The 16,188-nt window shown below is 35.1% G+C and overlaps 1 protein-coding gene across 7 annotated transcripts in view; it reads left to right on the top strand.

Annotated features, from left to right (window-relative positions):
* The window catches only part of Ptprm (protein tyrosine phosphatase receptor type M), an 821,378-nt gene that overhangs the window by 469,539 nt on the left and 335,651 nt on the right, over nucleotides 1-16,188 (top strand). For all 7 annotated transcript variants that reach the window (XM_058586457.1, XM_058586454.1, XM_058586456.1 and 4 more), the window contains exons 8-10: nucleotides 1,044-1,352; nucleotides 5,819-5,928; nucleotides 14,836-15,037. In XM_058586457.1, coding sequence (XP_058442440.1) covers nucleotides 1,044-1,352; nucleotides 5,819-5,928; nucleotides 14,836-15,037 — 621 coding nt within the window. The remainder of the gene's footprint in view (nucleotides 1-1,043; nucleotides 1,353-5,818; nucleotides 5,929-14,835; nucleotides 15,038-16,188) is intronic.

The raw sequence follows: 16,188 nt of genomic DNA on the forward strand, positions 1-16,188 counted from the left end.
AGAAGGGGAATAGCTGGGCCGAATGGTGGTTTCATCCAGGTTGTCTGAGGATTCTCCGTACTTCTTTCCATATGATTGCCCCAACTTCCATTCCTGCCAGCAATGAATGAGTGTACCTTTTCCCCCACATCCTTAGCAACACTTATTATTGCTTGTATTCTTGATAATTACCTTTCTGACTGGAGTAAGATGGAATCTTAGAGTGGTTTTGATTTGCATTTCTCTAATTGCCAGAGATGATGAACATTTTTTCAAATGTTTATCAAAGGATTGTATTTCTTCTCTGTGAGGTGTCCATTCAGTTCCTTAGCCCATTTAATTATTGTGTTATTTGTGGGGTTTTTTTTTGTTGTTGTTGTTTGTTTATTTGTTTTTGGTGTTAAGTTTTTTGAGTTCTTTATATATCCCGGAGATTAGTGCTCTATTGTGTAATTGTATCTGTGTCAATTACATAAGTTTACTTTAAAGAGACATTGTGTTTATCAGTTAGTATTAAGATTTTTTTGTTTTCTGTTAGAAACCCAGAGGAAAAAAGGCTTAAGTAAGATGACATCTAATTTTTTCCTAATGAAAAATTTGGAATTAGTTAGTTCAAGGCTGGTACAACAGCTAAGTAATTACAGGTCCCTGAATCCTGCTTTATCATTGCTAAGATTCTTTATGTTAAAGTACTCCATGGTCCGTGATGGCTGCATGAGATCCAAACATCATATCCTTAATCTAGCTAGGGTGAAGGAAAACAGAACAAAAATGGTGAGCCCCTTCCTTTTAAGAATATCTCCCAGAAATATTTGTTTATGTTTCATTTTACATGCCTTCATCAGAAATTAGGCATATGGCCACATTCCACTGCAGAGGAGAATGGGAATTGTAGTCTTTATTCTGGGTAGCCTTATCCCCAGGGAAGATTTAGGGATTTTATTATACAGGAACTAGAGGAGACCAGGTGTTTTGGATAAGTACATATATCTGGGGTATATGGGATCCACTAGATCTTTTATAATACTTTCCCCCTATGTTTTCTTCCTTTTTTAAAAAAATAGATCCCATGCGTGGCCCAAGGAAACTGGAAGTAGTAGAGGTCAAATCTCGGCAAATCACCATCCGATGGGAGCCATTTGGGTATAATGTAACTCGTTGCCATAGTTACAATCTCACAGTCCACTACTGTTACCAAGTGGGAGGACAAGAACAAGTACGAGAAGAAGTAAGCTGGGATACTGATAATTCACACCCCCAGCATACAATCACTAACCTGTCACCATACACCAATGTGAGTGTGAAGCTCATTCTCATGAACCCCGAGGGGAGAAAGGAGAGTCAAGAACTCATAGTACAAACAGATGAAGACCGTGAGTACTTTTAAATGATATTTGTATGAAATATGTTATTTCAAAACAATTTGTTTTTCTTTTATGTTGAGAATCTTGAGAATCTTAGTCATGAAAAGAACTTTCTTGAATAATACAAATGTGTATCTATGCTTAAGCACTGAGGAAAGAAAAGGAATAAAGATATAGATATAATATATAAAGATATAGATATAAAGATATAATTCTTTATTAGTCATATAATACTATTCTCTATATGGTAATTCTGTATTGTTCTAATTAGTTCCCCATTCAAATTTTATTATCATATTAGGCCAAAAAATTGTTTCAGGTGTTAGAATTGTTATATGAAGTGCTTATTTTAAATATATGTAAACAGCATTCTGAAACATTTTTTATAGTTCCATTAAAAACTTAGCACAATATAGAGGCTTCTCTGGATTTTCAACACAGTACTGAGAATTGTTGATGTTTGTGAAATTAATCATTTTTCCCACAGGAACAATGTTATAATTGGATATTGCTTTAATAACCAATGACTTAACAAAGAAGCCATATATGTCACCAGAACACATCCAAAAATCAAAGCAAATGCACAGTTGTAATAAACCTCTGCACTATTTTAAAATAGTAAAATTATGCTTTAAACCCTGTAGCAAAATATAAATGTGATTTTTACATTGATTATGTGGGGAATGTTTGTGTACAATAACATGATCATATAGCATATAAAACATAAAGATAGTGTGTCACTTATTTGGCCAGACATTCATTTGTCAACCATGAAAATAAAGAACTTGGGAAGTTCATTAAATGACTAAACTTATTCTGGGGGAAAGAATAGATGTTTAACTTTTGTTTCTTCAGACAACCAATTGTATAATTTTGATCATTAAGTAATGAATGACTGTTTATAATGAAACTTTGTTTCCTTTGAACAACTAGCAAAGTACATTTAGTGTTTATTATTTTCCCACCACTGAAAAATACAGAAACAGCTGGCACAAATAAGATGCTCACTTCACATCCTTCTCTCTTGTCCTTTGTTGCCCCTCATATCCTGCTTGTGTTGATTACTCTTAGAGTACGTTTATTGGTTATTTGGGGTCTTAGCTCGATCAGGTTGCTCCATTAAGGCTGAGACAGGAAGCCCTGTCTCCTGTTTCTCCTAGCTCTCCATTGTTTCTCAGGAAGGAAGGAAGATGGCGTCAACATTGTCAGCAGCCATTACTGGCCCTTCTTCTCTGAATTTCTGAGTGACTATGGTCCAAACTTTTTTGTCTCTTCCACAGTGCCACATTGTTCTCTTATCTTAGCTTCCACCACCTATATTCAGACCCTCATAATCTTATGTTAAAATTTCCATTCTCATCTCTCACCCTTATTGTGGTTTCAGCTTCCTCCCATCACTGATCTTTAGACTGGTAGAACAACGGTACAGAATAGAGGACACAGAGACTAACCCACAAAATTACAATTATCTTATATTAGACAAAGGTGCCCAAAACATGCACTGGAGAAAAGTTAGCCTTTTCAACAAATGGTGCTAGGAAAACTGGAAATCCATATGCAACGAAATTAAATTGAACCCCTATCTGACACCATGAACAACACTCAACTCAAAATGGATCAAGGACTTAGGAATAAAACCAGAGACCCTGCATCTAATAGAAGAAAAAATGGGTCCTAATCTCCATCATGTGGGATTAGGCCCAAACTTCCTTAATAAGACTCCTTTGGTACAAGAATTAAAATCAAGAATGAATAAATGGTATGGATTCAAACTAAAAAGTTTGGATAGCTGTGAGTAAACTCAGAAATGTCTTATAAATTGATTCTTGTACTTATATAATTACATTATGTATTTAAGCTGCAAATAAAGTAGGTAATTGTGAATAAATTAAAATACCAAAACTCTTCTATAAGACAACTTATAAACTAATACGTACATTTCACAATTTATCTATAGCTGGTTTTAAATTAGACCAGGTTTTCTTATCATCTTATATTATAATGATTCAACACATGAATAAATCATACCTTCTAGAGTGCTCTAATTATAAAAAAAAATAAAATAAAAAAAAATAAAAAGTTTCTTCTCAGCAAAAGAAACAATCTGTGAGGTGAATAGAGAGCCTACATCTTAGGAGCAAATCTTTACCCCTCACATATCAGATAGAGCACTAACCTTCCCTGGTTCTTTGTCTTTCATTCCAAAGCCTTAAGTCCTGAGCTCCTCTGTATTCTTGGTCCATTTTCCTAAGATAATAACTTTCCTCCACTGCAGCTCATTCTGCAAAGGTGTCACCTCAGAGAAGGTCCTGTCTGTCATGCTCCTCACTTCCTGGGCTTCTGCCCTTCCCAGCTCTTCTTGGCTAATATCTTTTCTACCTAATATTTCTCAAGTCTATCTCTTCTCTACCCTTTAAAGTTTTCTCATTTCAAGTCTGGCATGAAGATTTCTCTAGCCCTTCCACCCATATTACTCTCATACTTCTGACCTTATTTGCCTTTAATAAGATTCTCAAATCATCACAATCTTACCAACACTTGTTATCATATTTCTTGTAATTTCAGCAATCCTAGTAGGTGCGAGGTAATGTTTCATTGTGGTTTTAATATTCCGTTTCCTACTGGCTAAAGATATTGCATAACTTTTCACATGATGATTGGCTATCTGTATTCCTTTGGAGAACTTTATATTGAGAAATGGGGAGTTCCATTTCTAATTAGGTTATTTTCTTACTATTAGGTTTTAAAGGTCTTTATAATACTGTAGATACAAGTCTGTTATCAGATATATGATTTGCAAAAACTCCCACTCTCTGTTGTCTTTTCACTTGAGTATTGCACTTTGAAGCATGAAAAAATTTCCATTTTAATGATGTATATTTTATTGATATTTTATGTCATTGCTTCTGCTCTGGGTGTCCTATCTAATCCTTGCCTAATGCAAAGATCATGTAGATTTACACCAATGGGTTTTTTTCTAAGAGTATTTGTTTGTTTGTTTGTTTTTAGTTCCTGTATTTAGCTTGTTAATTAGTTTTATTTATTTTATGAATAGTATGAGAGAAGAATCCAACCTCATTTTTTGTATGTAGTGATCCATTGGTGCCAGCACATTTGTTAAAAAGATCATTTTCTTCTCATTGAATTTTGTGGTGCTCTTATTAAAAGCAGTTGACTATAAACATAATGGCTTGTTTCTGAAATTGTCAGTTCTATTCCTTTAACTTGAATATCTGCCTTATTCTAAAACCATACTGTTTTGATTATTGTAGATTTGTTGTAAATTTCGACTTCCCTCTAGCCACTTTTGAATAACTTTCTCCATCATCCAACAATTTACTCATGCACCCCCAAATATATATATTTGTAAATGGTATAGACAGCCTGTTAGCAGGATGAACATACCAGTACACTAATTGCATATGAAAGAAGTATATTCAGAGGCTGAATGTAAAAGGATGATGAGAAATAATACTGAAAAATAATAATAATAAATCTTATTTTATAGAGAATTGCCAAGAAATATTCCATCTTTCCTATGTCAATTAGATTTCCTTGCAAAAATATGTTTCATATTTTAGGTTTTTAAAAAATAGGATCGAATTTTCTCACATAGTAGAAATTAAATAATTTTTAAAACCTCTATTGTTATTTAATCAGCTTCCATTTTGTGTGTATTTATATATTTCAGTAGTTCATATATATCCCTTTTAACGTGGTTTTTCTCACTCAATATTAAGAGATATCTGTGATGATGTAGATAAGTCATTTACTTTCAATCTTTTTAGCCTTTTATCATATAACTAAACACAGTTTATTAAACTATTTGGTTTGTTTTCAGTTTATTTTTATTATTATTATTATTTTTATTATTATACTTATTAAAGACACTGCTATGTTAGTGTCTCTTGCAAATATCTCCTGGTAAATATGTACAAGAATTTTACCAGGGAATTTACCCAGAAGTTGTTTTTTGGGGGCATTATGGTCTGGTCTGTGCATTTTAATTTTACTAAACATTACTTATTTTCCAAACTGACTATACCAAGTTACACTCCCACAAGCAGTATATACTGACTTTCATTGTTCCGTATCTTCATTTGTATTGGAAGAATGAAAAACAAAATGTTTACTTAAAAGATACTGAGATTTATATATTTTTTATTTATGTATTTTAGTCCTAGTTGAACACAATACCTTTAGTTTTTAAATTTATTTTTATGTGGACGTGCTAGGTGAGTGTTCTACCACTGAGCCACAACCCCAGTAACTCAAACTTTAATGAAAAAATGATAAATTGTTTTTGTAAAGTCAGTGTAGCTAAAATGGCTTTAGATTTTATATGTTGAGAATAAATCTGACTGTATATATAGACCATTAAAAATCAATGTCTCAATAAAGGGTTAAACCCTACTCTGGGTGAGGGTGGGGGCTAATTTATTGCCACATATTAATTTCTCCCCACTCTCCTTTAGTCCCTGGTGCGGTTCCTACTGAATCCATCCAAGGAAGTACCTTTGAAGAGAAGATATTTCTTCAATGGAGAGAACCAACTCAAACTTATGGTGTTATCACTTTATATGAGGTATATATATATATTTGTTGGTAATATAATTTTTCAGTATTATTTCTTATAACCTACTATTTAAAATATACATGTAATTGCACAATGCCTTTGGAGAAATTCAATGCTTTCTATAGTTATTATAATTATTATATAAAAGCCAAAAAAGTTTAATAAGTTTTTTTAATTATGGCAGTTTAAAAATGCATATTGAAAATAAGTTGGATATTTGGGGATTGTATGTTACTATATAAAGACAACATAACTTATTAGAAAGTCATTTGTATTATAAACCAGAGTATTTTGAAACATACATTGATTATAAGGCAAACACTAAATCCTATTCTTGCTTAGCTGTGAAATATTTTTCTACTCAATTATAGAAGAACACTGTTTGTCCAATTAGCAAAGTCAATAAAGAATTGTATCAGGAGTAACCATAGAATAATGTCATTTGGTTTCTTAATATTAGTAAAACATTTGTTAGATTTCACTGACACGGTTTTGTCTACTGAGGCATATCAAATGGTGGAGTGATAGATAGCAGAGCAGAATTTAATGAATTCAAGGGAAACATCACAGCAATAATGGGGTGACATTCCTCATCACATCTTTCGAGCATCATTTCACTGTGCCTATTGTCATAGAAACAAGCAGGTACAGTTTTTTAAAGCTAGCATTTATTTGAATGCAAATTCAACAAAATTATATGTTTTAAGGTTTCTAAAAATCATGGCAGATTCTCATATGGAACCTCTGCCTGAATACCTTTCAGAACTTCTGACAAAAGCCTGTGCAGATGAGCTGTCAGACAGTCATCACCAGTAAACCTCTTCTCTGACCCTACTAGCCTCAAATTTGTTTCCCTATGTCTTTTGAAAATTGGTATTGAAATGCAAAATAAATAAATAATTGAAAACAAAATGAAGAAAGATAAAAGAAAAGAAGTAATTTTATGCTGTTAATGTTGATGTTTGTTCATTGGCTGCTTTATTTTAAAAGAATTGAGTGTTATGAAAAATTCATGGCTCAGCTTTTATGGAGCTAAGTTTTATAATCACATCAAACAACTTTGAATTTTTTTCTTAGAGAAAAGATTTCTCTAGTCCATATCTGTGACCCTATGACCATTTTTAGACCTCAGTTTTGAGGATTCTCACCTAAGAAGAGCAGGTTTGTATTTTTTTTTAACTGGCAAAGGCACAGTATTTGAAATGTATTTTAAGATCCAAGCAGTAAGTTCACCTGTTATAAAAGCCACATGTTGCTATCTATACTGTCAGAAAGTAATAGCAAGATTCTTTCTTTCAAATCCCACTGGACATTTATCTTTGTATGATAAGTAACTTTACCATGAAAACAGCAGGAATAATAATAATTCAAAGGAAAAGCCCATTAATCTCTCTGACTCAGCAGCCAGGATCTCCCAGTTGAACACTGATCTAAATGCTGGTACAATGGGGATGCATGAATGTGTCATAAATCAAGGTTTTAAAAATCAGATATTTGTAAGTAGAGCAGGTTGGCTCATTTTTAAGGGAACCAAAGGGGGAAATGTCAAATGTATAAATCAGGCTTAAGAGATTAAATATAAGTTTTCTGGACACTAAATCTTTCTGTCTCCCCTCCACCCCATTTCTAGAAGTAGGAAAGAAGGAAACTTCCAGACTCTTTGTGGTGGGCCTTAGGTGGGCTCCTTCTGTAATAGAGAGGCACCTGTATACTGTGATTCCCTCAGCCTATGCTAGAAGCTGCAAAATACGTAGCATCCTGCTGGAGCTGGAGATTGGTATGGATCCAGACTGGTCCCATCTCTGGAGGATCTTAGTCTTCAGGGACAGATATCATGTCAAGAAATCCAAACAGTTGCCTTAAAAGATGTAGGGAGTAGTAACAGTGGATTCTATCCCATTTGAATATAAGTAAAGAGGGAAAGGAAAAATAAATCATTATGATTGGAAAAACTTTTGTTATAATTAGCACAAGTGTCTCTTTAAAGCAGGCAATGCACTTGGATGGTTTAAAGTCAGAAGTTAAAACAGATTGGTTGTTATAGATATAAATGAATATGTTATATTTAGATTATACCTGGATTCTTTTTGTGCATCTTATGAAGGACATACCAAAGGATTGATGATAGAAAAATGCTAACAGCATTGTTTTCTCCAAAAGTTATGTCAATGTACAATGTTTTTCCAGTTTTATTCTTTGACCTCTCTTTTATATTTTAACTTCTATTCTTGTTTTTCACCAAAATAGCCATGTGTTTCTGTCCTAGTCATCATCCTGGCTCTAGCTCTTCTCATACTTGACTTCCTACTTCAGCTATTGAGTTTTATCAGATTTATCTTCCTAAAAACTGGATCTAGTGTTTACATCCTTCCCCAATAAAATCAAAATCTCTCATTTTGTCAAGTTATAAATGAAATACTGTTATCTGAAAGAATGTTTTAAATAAGAATTATATGAAACAAAATATTCTTGCTTCTCAGTTTTACTTTTAAGAAGTAACTACTCTTAACAGCTAGACACAAGTATTCCAAAAATTTTAAAAGGAAGAAACTATATGCAAGTTTATTTATGAATAGAGGTGAATGTAAATTAATAAATATTAGTAAACCTAGCATTTAATTACAAAAATCATATGCCATATATGAACCCTATCTAACATTAAGCAAAAATAAATACTACATAGATTCATGAACTAAACACAAAAATTTAACTTATAAGAACATAATAAGAAAAATATGGAGGACATTTTTGTAACATGTCTTTCAAAGCTTGACATAGAGTCCTAGAAGCCATTTTTTTTTTAAAATCAGCAGATTGGTTATGTAAGATTTTAAACTACAAATGATGAATGTATAAAGGAATAAAAGTCTAAATACAAAAAGAAGACTTAGAGAAATTATATCCAACACTTTGTGTTAACAGTCCAGCAGCTGTAAAATGTAGAGTCAATACAAATTTATTAGTAAAAGAAAAAATTAGAAAATAACAAAGAACAAGAGAGGGCAACTAAAAAAAATCTGGCAGGCATGCATGTATATGGTAATATGCCTATCCAACCTTACTAATGATTAAACAGTGAAGTAAAACAAGTATACAGAAAATTTAATTTTGTATAATATCAAGTCTTAGTGACATGATAAATGTGTACATGCATATATTTTGCAACCTCTTTTGTAGGCAAGTTGAGAGTTCCTATGAAAATTTGAACATTATGTATCAAGCCTATTTTTAGAAATTTATAAGTCATTAATACTTCCAAATGCACAAGGATATATGTCCACGTATTTGCATTATGCCTCATAACCTTATTATGTATATCTCTTGATTGCCTAATTAGTAAATTCTGCACTACTGGTCAACATGTTGTGGGTGTGTTTTTAATATTTCAAATGTGTAAGATACAGGAAGAGACAAAAATAGAAAAGATATTGTCCTTTCTCTACTAGAAGTAACTTTCCTATAAGCAACTTACTAGAGAAAGAATTAAATAAGTTTTAAAGTTAGGTGCTCTTTTCACAAATGAATAGCATCTAAAGTGCAGTTTTGCTCAGGCACATGGTAAAGGAGGGTGGATTAGTCTGAAATTGTCAGTTGATTGGGACTGATTGATCCTGGAGGTAAGGGGACAGGGCTAATTTAATCATCATGGATTGGAATAGGTAATAATGTAAAAGTAATGATAATTTAGGGGCCATTTTAAGAAAAGTTCTTCCAATATTCAATGCCTCCCATGATCTAATTCCACTTTATATTTATTACTTCATCTTCAATTTTCTTCTCCTGAAATTTAGTGAGTCATGTGTATAAAAATTTCCTTTCTCCTAGAACCTTCTGAATTCTCACACCACTCTTCTTTTGATATGTTCTGTCCTCCTATGCCACCCCTCCACTCTCCTCCAATGGTACATCTGCTGATCTTTCAGTATGTCCTTCAAATACTATACTTTCCTTCGAAGTGTTATAAGTATTTTCCTCCACTGAAATCAGATTTAATTATTCATTTCTTTGTGTTCACAGAGAAAATTGCTTAGGCCTTAATGAAAAGTCTATATTTTACACTGGCTGCAATTACTATCATCTCATGCTCTGGATGATTTTAATTCCCTAAAACATCATTACATTTGGTTCTCTATGAAACTCTTTGGTTAAAATTTGAGACTTTAAGGAGAGAAGGAGAAAATAATTTGGTAAAATATCAGGCATTTACCTGCAAATGAGAAATCATCCAAAAATAAACAACAGATCATTCCACCTCACCTAAATTTAAATCCCCCCTCCCTCCACCATGTTGTGTATGTATCAGGACTTTCATCTTGGTACGTCCCATAACATTGGATGCAACATGGGACCATCAGGTTTCTTTAAAGAGGCTTCATTAAAATTTTCTCCATCCTTAGACAGCAGCTTGGTGCAGGTGTAAAAACTTTCCTACACCTTCCTTCTGTGAGACTCCTGCTGCTGTTTCCAGTGCCTGGTACCTAATAGGCACTTAATAAACAGTTATTGAATGAATAAGTGAAGAAACAAATTCCAGCAGAATGTGACACATGTGGGTTTGACAGTGGAGGTATATCTTGGTGCCTTGAAAATTGCTGCCCAGGCCTTAGCTGTTCACTGACTTATCTCTATGGCAGGAAGTAGAATTGGTTGTTCTTTTCCTAAAGATCTGTTTTTCATTCTTGGAATTTGGACTCCCAGACTCTGCGAAGGGGTTTGGGAGAGGGGGATCCATGGGCATTCTGAAATTTTATGTGTACAGATATGTACAACACACTTGTTAGGGATGAGGAAGAAGATTGGTAATTTCAGGAGAGCATGAATTATTCTATATATACATATTGCAGGGACAGGGAAAGAGGATCTACATGTAAGGGCCATGACTAAAAATGAAGATCCACCAGTGTAGCACATCCTGCTACTCTGTGCCCATGGGTGGATACAAACCCCCATTCCCCAAGCAGCAGTGATCCCCTTAATAAAGCATTTGCTTATAGTCTGTGCTGGTACAGTGAGGACCTGCTTGTACTAGTGTGTTTATAGGAGCAAATGTGCACACACACACACCTGCACATCCCAGGAGTCTTTTTAGGAAAATATATACTGAGTGCCAAATATTTACTGATCACAGTGGAATCAGAAACGAGGATAAAACATGTCACTCCTCAGAAAGGAGATAAAATTAAATGAAACGTTCTGATCCCTTGACAGTTAGCTCCTGATTTAAGACTAAAACAAAATATTTTTACAGCACTCCATGACTCATTGCCAAATGAAGTTTAGGAACACAACATCAGTAGTGGGTGGGTGTTTGATGCATGATTGGTAGGCTACACTTAGGATGGCTTTACAGATAAGGAATATTGGGACTCTGGTTAGAGATGTGGATGCGCACTTTGTTGTCCCAGTCTTGCCTGATTCCCAGAAACATCTTTAAAAGTATTTCCTTCTTGAAACACTTTGTCTCTTTTTCTTTTAAATTTTTTTTTAACAAGAATGCACTCATGCTCATGCTCGCCTGCACCCCCCCCCTTCTCTCTTCCTTCTCTCTCCTCTCTGTCATTTCACTTTTTTCTGGCTTCTCTGTCTCTTTGCCTGCATGGGCATGGTTCTGGGTCTCCTTCTTTTTCTCTGAACTCCCTGTGATTGCACCCATTTCTAAACCATCCTAACATTATTGCAATGCTGAACACCTCTAGGTCTCTATTTCTATCCCACCTAGCCCTCTCTCAAATTGTATTTTCATGTCATGCACATATGTCAACTTGACTGTCAAAGGCATTTCAAACTTGACATGTCCACATCCATCTGTAAATTCCTTCTTATTCATTTCATCTCATTTCCAAAAATGGGTTCACCTTTTTGCTTAGGCCTGAAACATAGTTACCTACTCTTGATTATTCCCTCTTTTCTGCATATCCAGTCCTTCATTGAATTCTATTTTGTCTCTAAAATATGCCAACACTACTAATTTCTTGCTTTCTCCACCCCACGTAGTAGAAGCCACAGTATCCTCTCTCCTGTATTCTTAAAAGCTACTCCCAATCTGGCATAGTTCCTAGTGGTCTCCCTTCTACTTTTATTGTCACCTTCAATCAAAATAAAACTTTCATCCAAGGTTATATTAAATATGTGTGTGTGTACATATACATATATGTGTATATGATTGATATATATCCAAGGTGATAAAAGAAAGGCAGATTATTTTATTGCCAATTTAAATGCATTCAAATGATGCTAGGCATGGTGGCACAATGCTTGTAATCCCAGCAGCTTTGTAGGCTGGTGTAGGAGGATTGCAAGTTTGAGGCCAGCCTCAACAACTTAGTGAGACCCTGTCTCAAAATAAAAAAAGATCTGGGGACATGGCTCAGTGGCTAAGTGGTTCAATCCCTGGTACAAATATATATGTATATATTTCAAAGGTTGCCCATTGTATGTATCCAAAATTTTAATCTTGGGGATCAAAACTAGGCATGGGATAGCCCCTGTGTACTCCTTTAGCCCCCAAAGACCACACAGGCTTTCTGTCTGATCATTACCTGGGGCAAGCACAATTCTGTTGTATGGACTTCATCCATGCTATTATTCTCCAAATTCACAAACTGACTGATCCTGCATAAAGTTCAGATCTCGGTGTCACTGACACCAGTTTCACCAGCCAGTCTGAATGGCTGTGTATGGACCCTTTTCTTCCAACAAAGTCTTTTATCTTACCACCGTTTGCTCCTTCTATTCTTTGTATTATAGAATTATTAATTTACTTATTGTAGGTCTCCCCAGCTCCCCCACACATTATCCAGATAGTTAGCTTCCTAAAGTAGGTCTGGCCTACCCACAGGCCACCATGCTTGCAGAGTCCTTCTACGCAATCAGTGTGTGAGTGGAATCAGTGAAACTGAATAGGTAAATCTCACAGAGGTGACTGTTTCCTCTCTCAGGCAGGTAAAAGTATATGAGCAAAAGCAGTATCAGAAAAGCCCCCTAAGTGTGTTGGGGGCTCATCTCCTTAAAAATCAGAGGGTAACATAATGCAGCAGTATCATGTATTCAGAAATGAGTTTGGAGAAGCACATGAAAGCAAGTTTGAAACACCAAGCAAAGGAGTTTGGACTTTGTTCTGTGTGCATAGTGTCTATTCAAGTTTCTAGTCAAGGTGATTAAATGAAGGAGAAGACTTACACAGCCCTGAAGGATAGTGCTAGTCCTTATTTCACTCTTCCTGCATAGTAGCTAATGGATTACCTTAACCTTCCCTTCACCAGATGTTTATTCCCTCCAGGGAAGGTACAGTGTATGAGTCACCATACAGTTCACCATGACTCAGAACACAGTGCTTGGCATGTAGGCCACACAACAAACACATTCTGAATGTGTGAATGAATGCATAAATTGACTTTGGGCAGCAATTATACTATCATTGTTGAGATCTGCCTCCCTGAGCTGCCCCCTTCTCTGGGAATTGGAGAACAAAGTACTACTCAAGCAAGCAAGCAAGCTCATGCACACACACACACACACATACACACACACACAGAGGATATGATACTGAGGTTCCTTCATTATAGATAGGGTCTTGTTTCTTCCTGACTTCCTTAATCTCCTGAGGGATATTTTTTAGAGGATTAACAACATATCTTCTGCCTGACTCTAAGAGAGTTATACTTTGCAGTGATTAATATATACAGTAAACATTTCCTTGCCAAAGCTCACTTGATTCAATCTAAATATTCTTTCTGAGAGGTCTTCTTAATTATAATGACATGGTATAAATATAAGAAGAAAGAATGTCAATTATCACTTCGTATAATAACAGTGTTAGTGTTCATGCACATAAATTATAAGTAAGTTTACCTAAGCACATGAGAAAAGTGCTCAGTTTTGCAATTTAAAACTTTTGAATATGCCACATTTGAAAATTATGTCATTACAACCAGTAGAAGCTAGTAATCACCACTAAAGTACTTGTTCTTGAATAGTTGATGAACTACTCATGCTGAAATTCTTTTTAAAAATAACTTGAAAGGGCAAAATTTAAAGGTACCTATGTTATATTTATTTTCAAACATTCCAGACTCATCCAGCATGATATCTGTTATGTAGCAAACATGAAAATATCTAGGATTGCACTCTCCAGTATGGCAGCTAGCAGTCAGTTGTGGCAATTTAAACCGAAATTTGAGTTCGTTAAATTAAATAAAATGGATTTTTCATTTCCTCAGACTCAATAGCCACATTTCAGGTGCTCAGTAGCCACATGTGACATGGCCACCACATTGAACAGGGCATAGTAGAACATTTCTATGGTGGTAGAAAGTTCTTTTGGACAATATTTCTTTGAAAAAACAAATAAATGAGTATGGCCCATAATGAGCACTCCATTTGCAGCATCAGCAACTCCTGGCATGCATCTAGGATTTATTTTTGGAGCAGATCTCTGTTCCTACATTGATGAAAACACTTAAATGTGTCCTTGTTCCCAGTAGACAATAATCCTATTCAGTGCTAAATCAAATCATGGCCACTAGATTAGAGATGAGGCCTTATGCTTGTCAGAGCCTTGTCTGTTTGAGCTAGTTGTCTCTTTTGTTATTTGGTTCTAAACCAGCTGTTATGTAGCTCTACAGAAATGACATTTTGAAAGCAAATAACTTCAAGGTATCAGCTTAAACATGAATCCATCCTTTACATTCTAATCTACTGGCTCTGAGTTCCTCTGTCTATAACGGTAATAACTCATAACAGTTTTGGCTGAGTTCCTGCATCCATTCACTGCATTCAGGATTTGAAGAGTCTAGTGAAGAGGAGAGCTTATCATAAAGGGTCTGACAGTGCATACATCAGAAGGGCTTATTGGATAAAGTCGCAATCTGGGTCCATCTGCTCCAGATATTTTATCAAATTCTTCTTCTTTTGCAGATCACTTACAAAGCAGTCAGTTCCTTTGACCCAGAAATAGATTTATCCAATCAAAGTGGAAGAGTTTCAAAACTGGGAAATGAAACCCATTTTCTGTTTTTCGGACTATACCCGGGGACCACGTATTCCTTCACCATTCGAGCAAGCACAGCTAAGGGTTTTGGGCCTCCAGCAACAAACCAGTTTACCACCAAAATATCAGGTATTTTGCATTCATGAGTTATGCCTGTTGTCAGAAGTAACATTATTATACTTCTCCATTCCCATTGTCAAGTATGCAGAGCTCACACAGACTAATACATTTTATTCATGTGAAACCCGGGCACATGGAATTAAATGAAATGCTATCAATATTTATCATTGGGGAGCTTAAAGTCCTCATGAGGTAAGAAGTGGCTGCTATTTTAGTAGTGTGCCTGGGAGGACTTGAATATGAGGCACAAGTTTCTGTCTCATCCATCTCCTTGCCAATCGCAAGTCACCAACCAGAAAAGCCTTGCTGGTGAAATCTCTGTCGTGAGAGTTGAGTGGGAAAGCAGTGTCATATGGAATCTGCTTCCAGAGGGATCAGCCTCCCTCAGGACCTTCACCTTTAGTAGGTTTACATCCTAAAGAGGCAACAACTAAGATGGCATGAGGCTCTTAGGGCCTCTAGGTTTTTTGGAGACTCAGCTACCCCATCCAACCAAAGTCATAATTTGAGAAATATTTCTGGGCATGTTCAACTGTGCAGAAAATGTCTTTTTACTTCAGTCTAGAGGAAATGAAATTGCCATCTGGTATGGGATATGTAACCACAATAAAACTAAATTCCATGGACATTTTCTTTCATTTTGTTAACTCCTTTGGGTATGGGGAAGTATTTGAGTTTTGACTTTGACTGTCTTTTGAGGGGGTAGATGAGATAGAGATGGGGGAGGGAAGTGACTCTTTAAATCAGCCAGGGTTAGATCAACAATATTTAGTCTAATTTCTACATTTATTTCTAACTCAATGAAAGTTTGTATTTGGAATAGAAGGAAGTGAATACCACAATTAGAGTACTGTAAAGCGTTATGTTGGGTTCTGAGGCCAAGGTTTGGAATTTTGTTTTGAAGCAGTTATAACTTAAGGGAAACGTTTTTATTATATAAGCAAACTTGAGTTGAAATTTAATGCACATTTGATTTCTAGTATAAAACATTAGGTTATAGGACCAATACAGTGTTGGAAAAGACATCCACCTTAGAGGTTCAAAAATAACACAGGTTATGCAAATGATCAAGTAGACCATTGGACTTGGTTGGAATCAGGAAATTTGGGTTTTAGTTATGATGTTTGCATAGACTTCCTTTCTGACCTAGATTAAGTGAA

This window comes from Marmota monax, unplaced genomic scaffold (genome assembly GCF_021218885.2).
Source record: "Marmota monax isolate L192 unplaced genomic scaffold, Marmota_monax_Labrador192_F-V1.1 WCK01_AAM20220418_F8-fsc00103, whole genome shotgun sequence".
NCBI classification, from domain to species: domain Eukaryota; kingdom Metazoa; phylum Chordata; class Mammalia; order Rodentia; family Sciuridae; genus Marmota; species Marmota monax.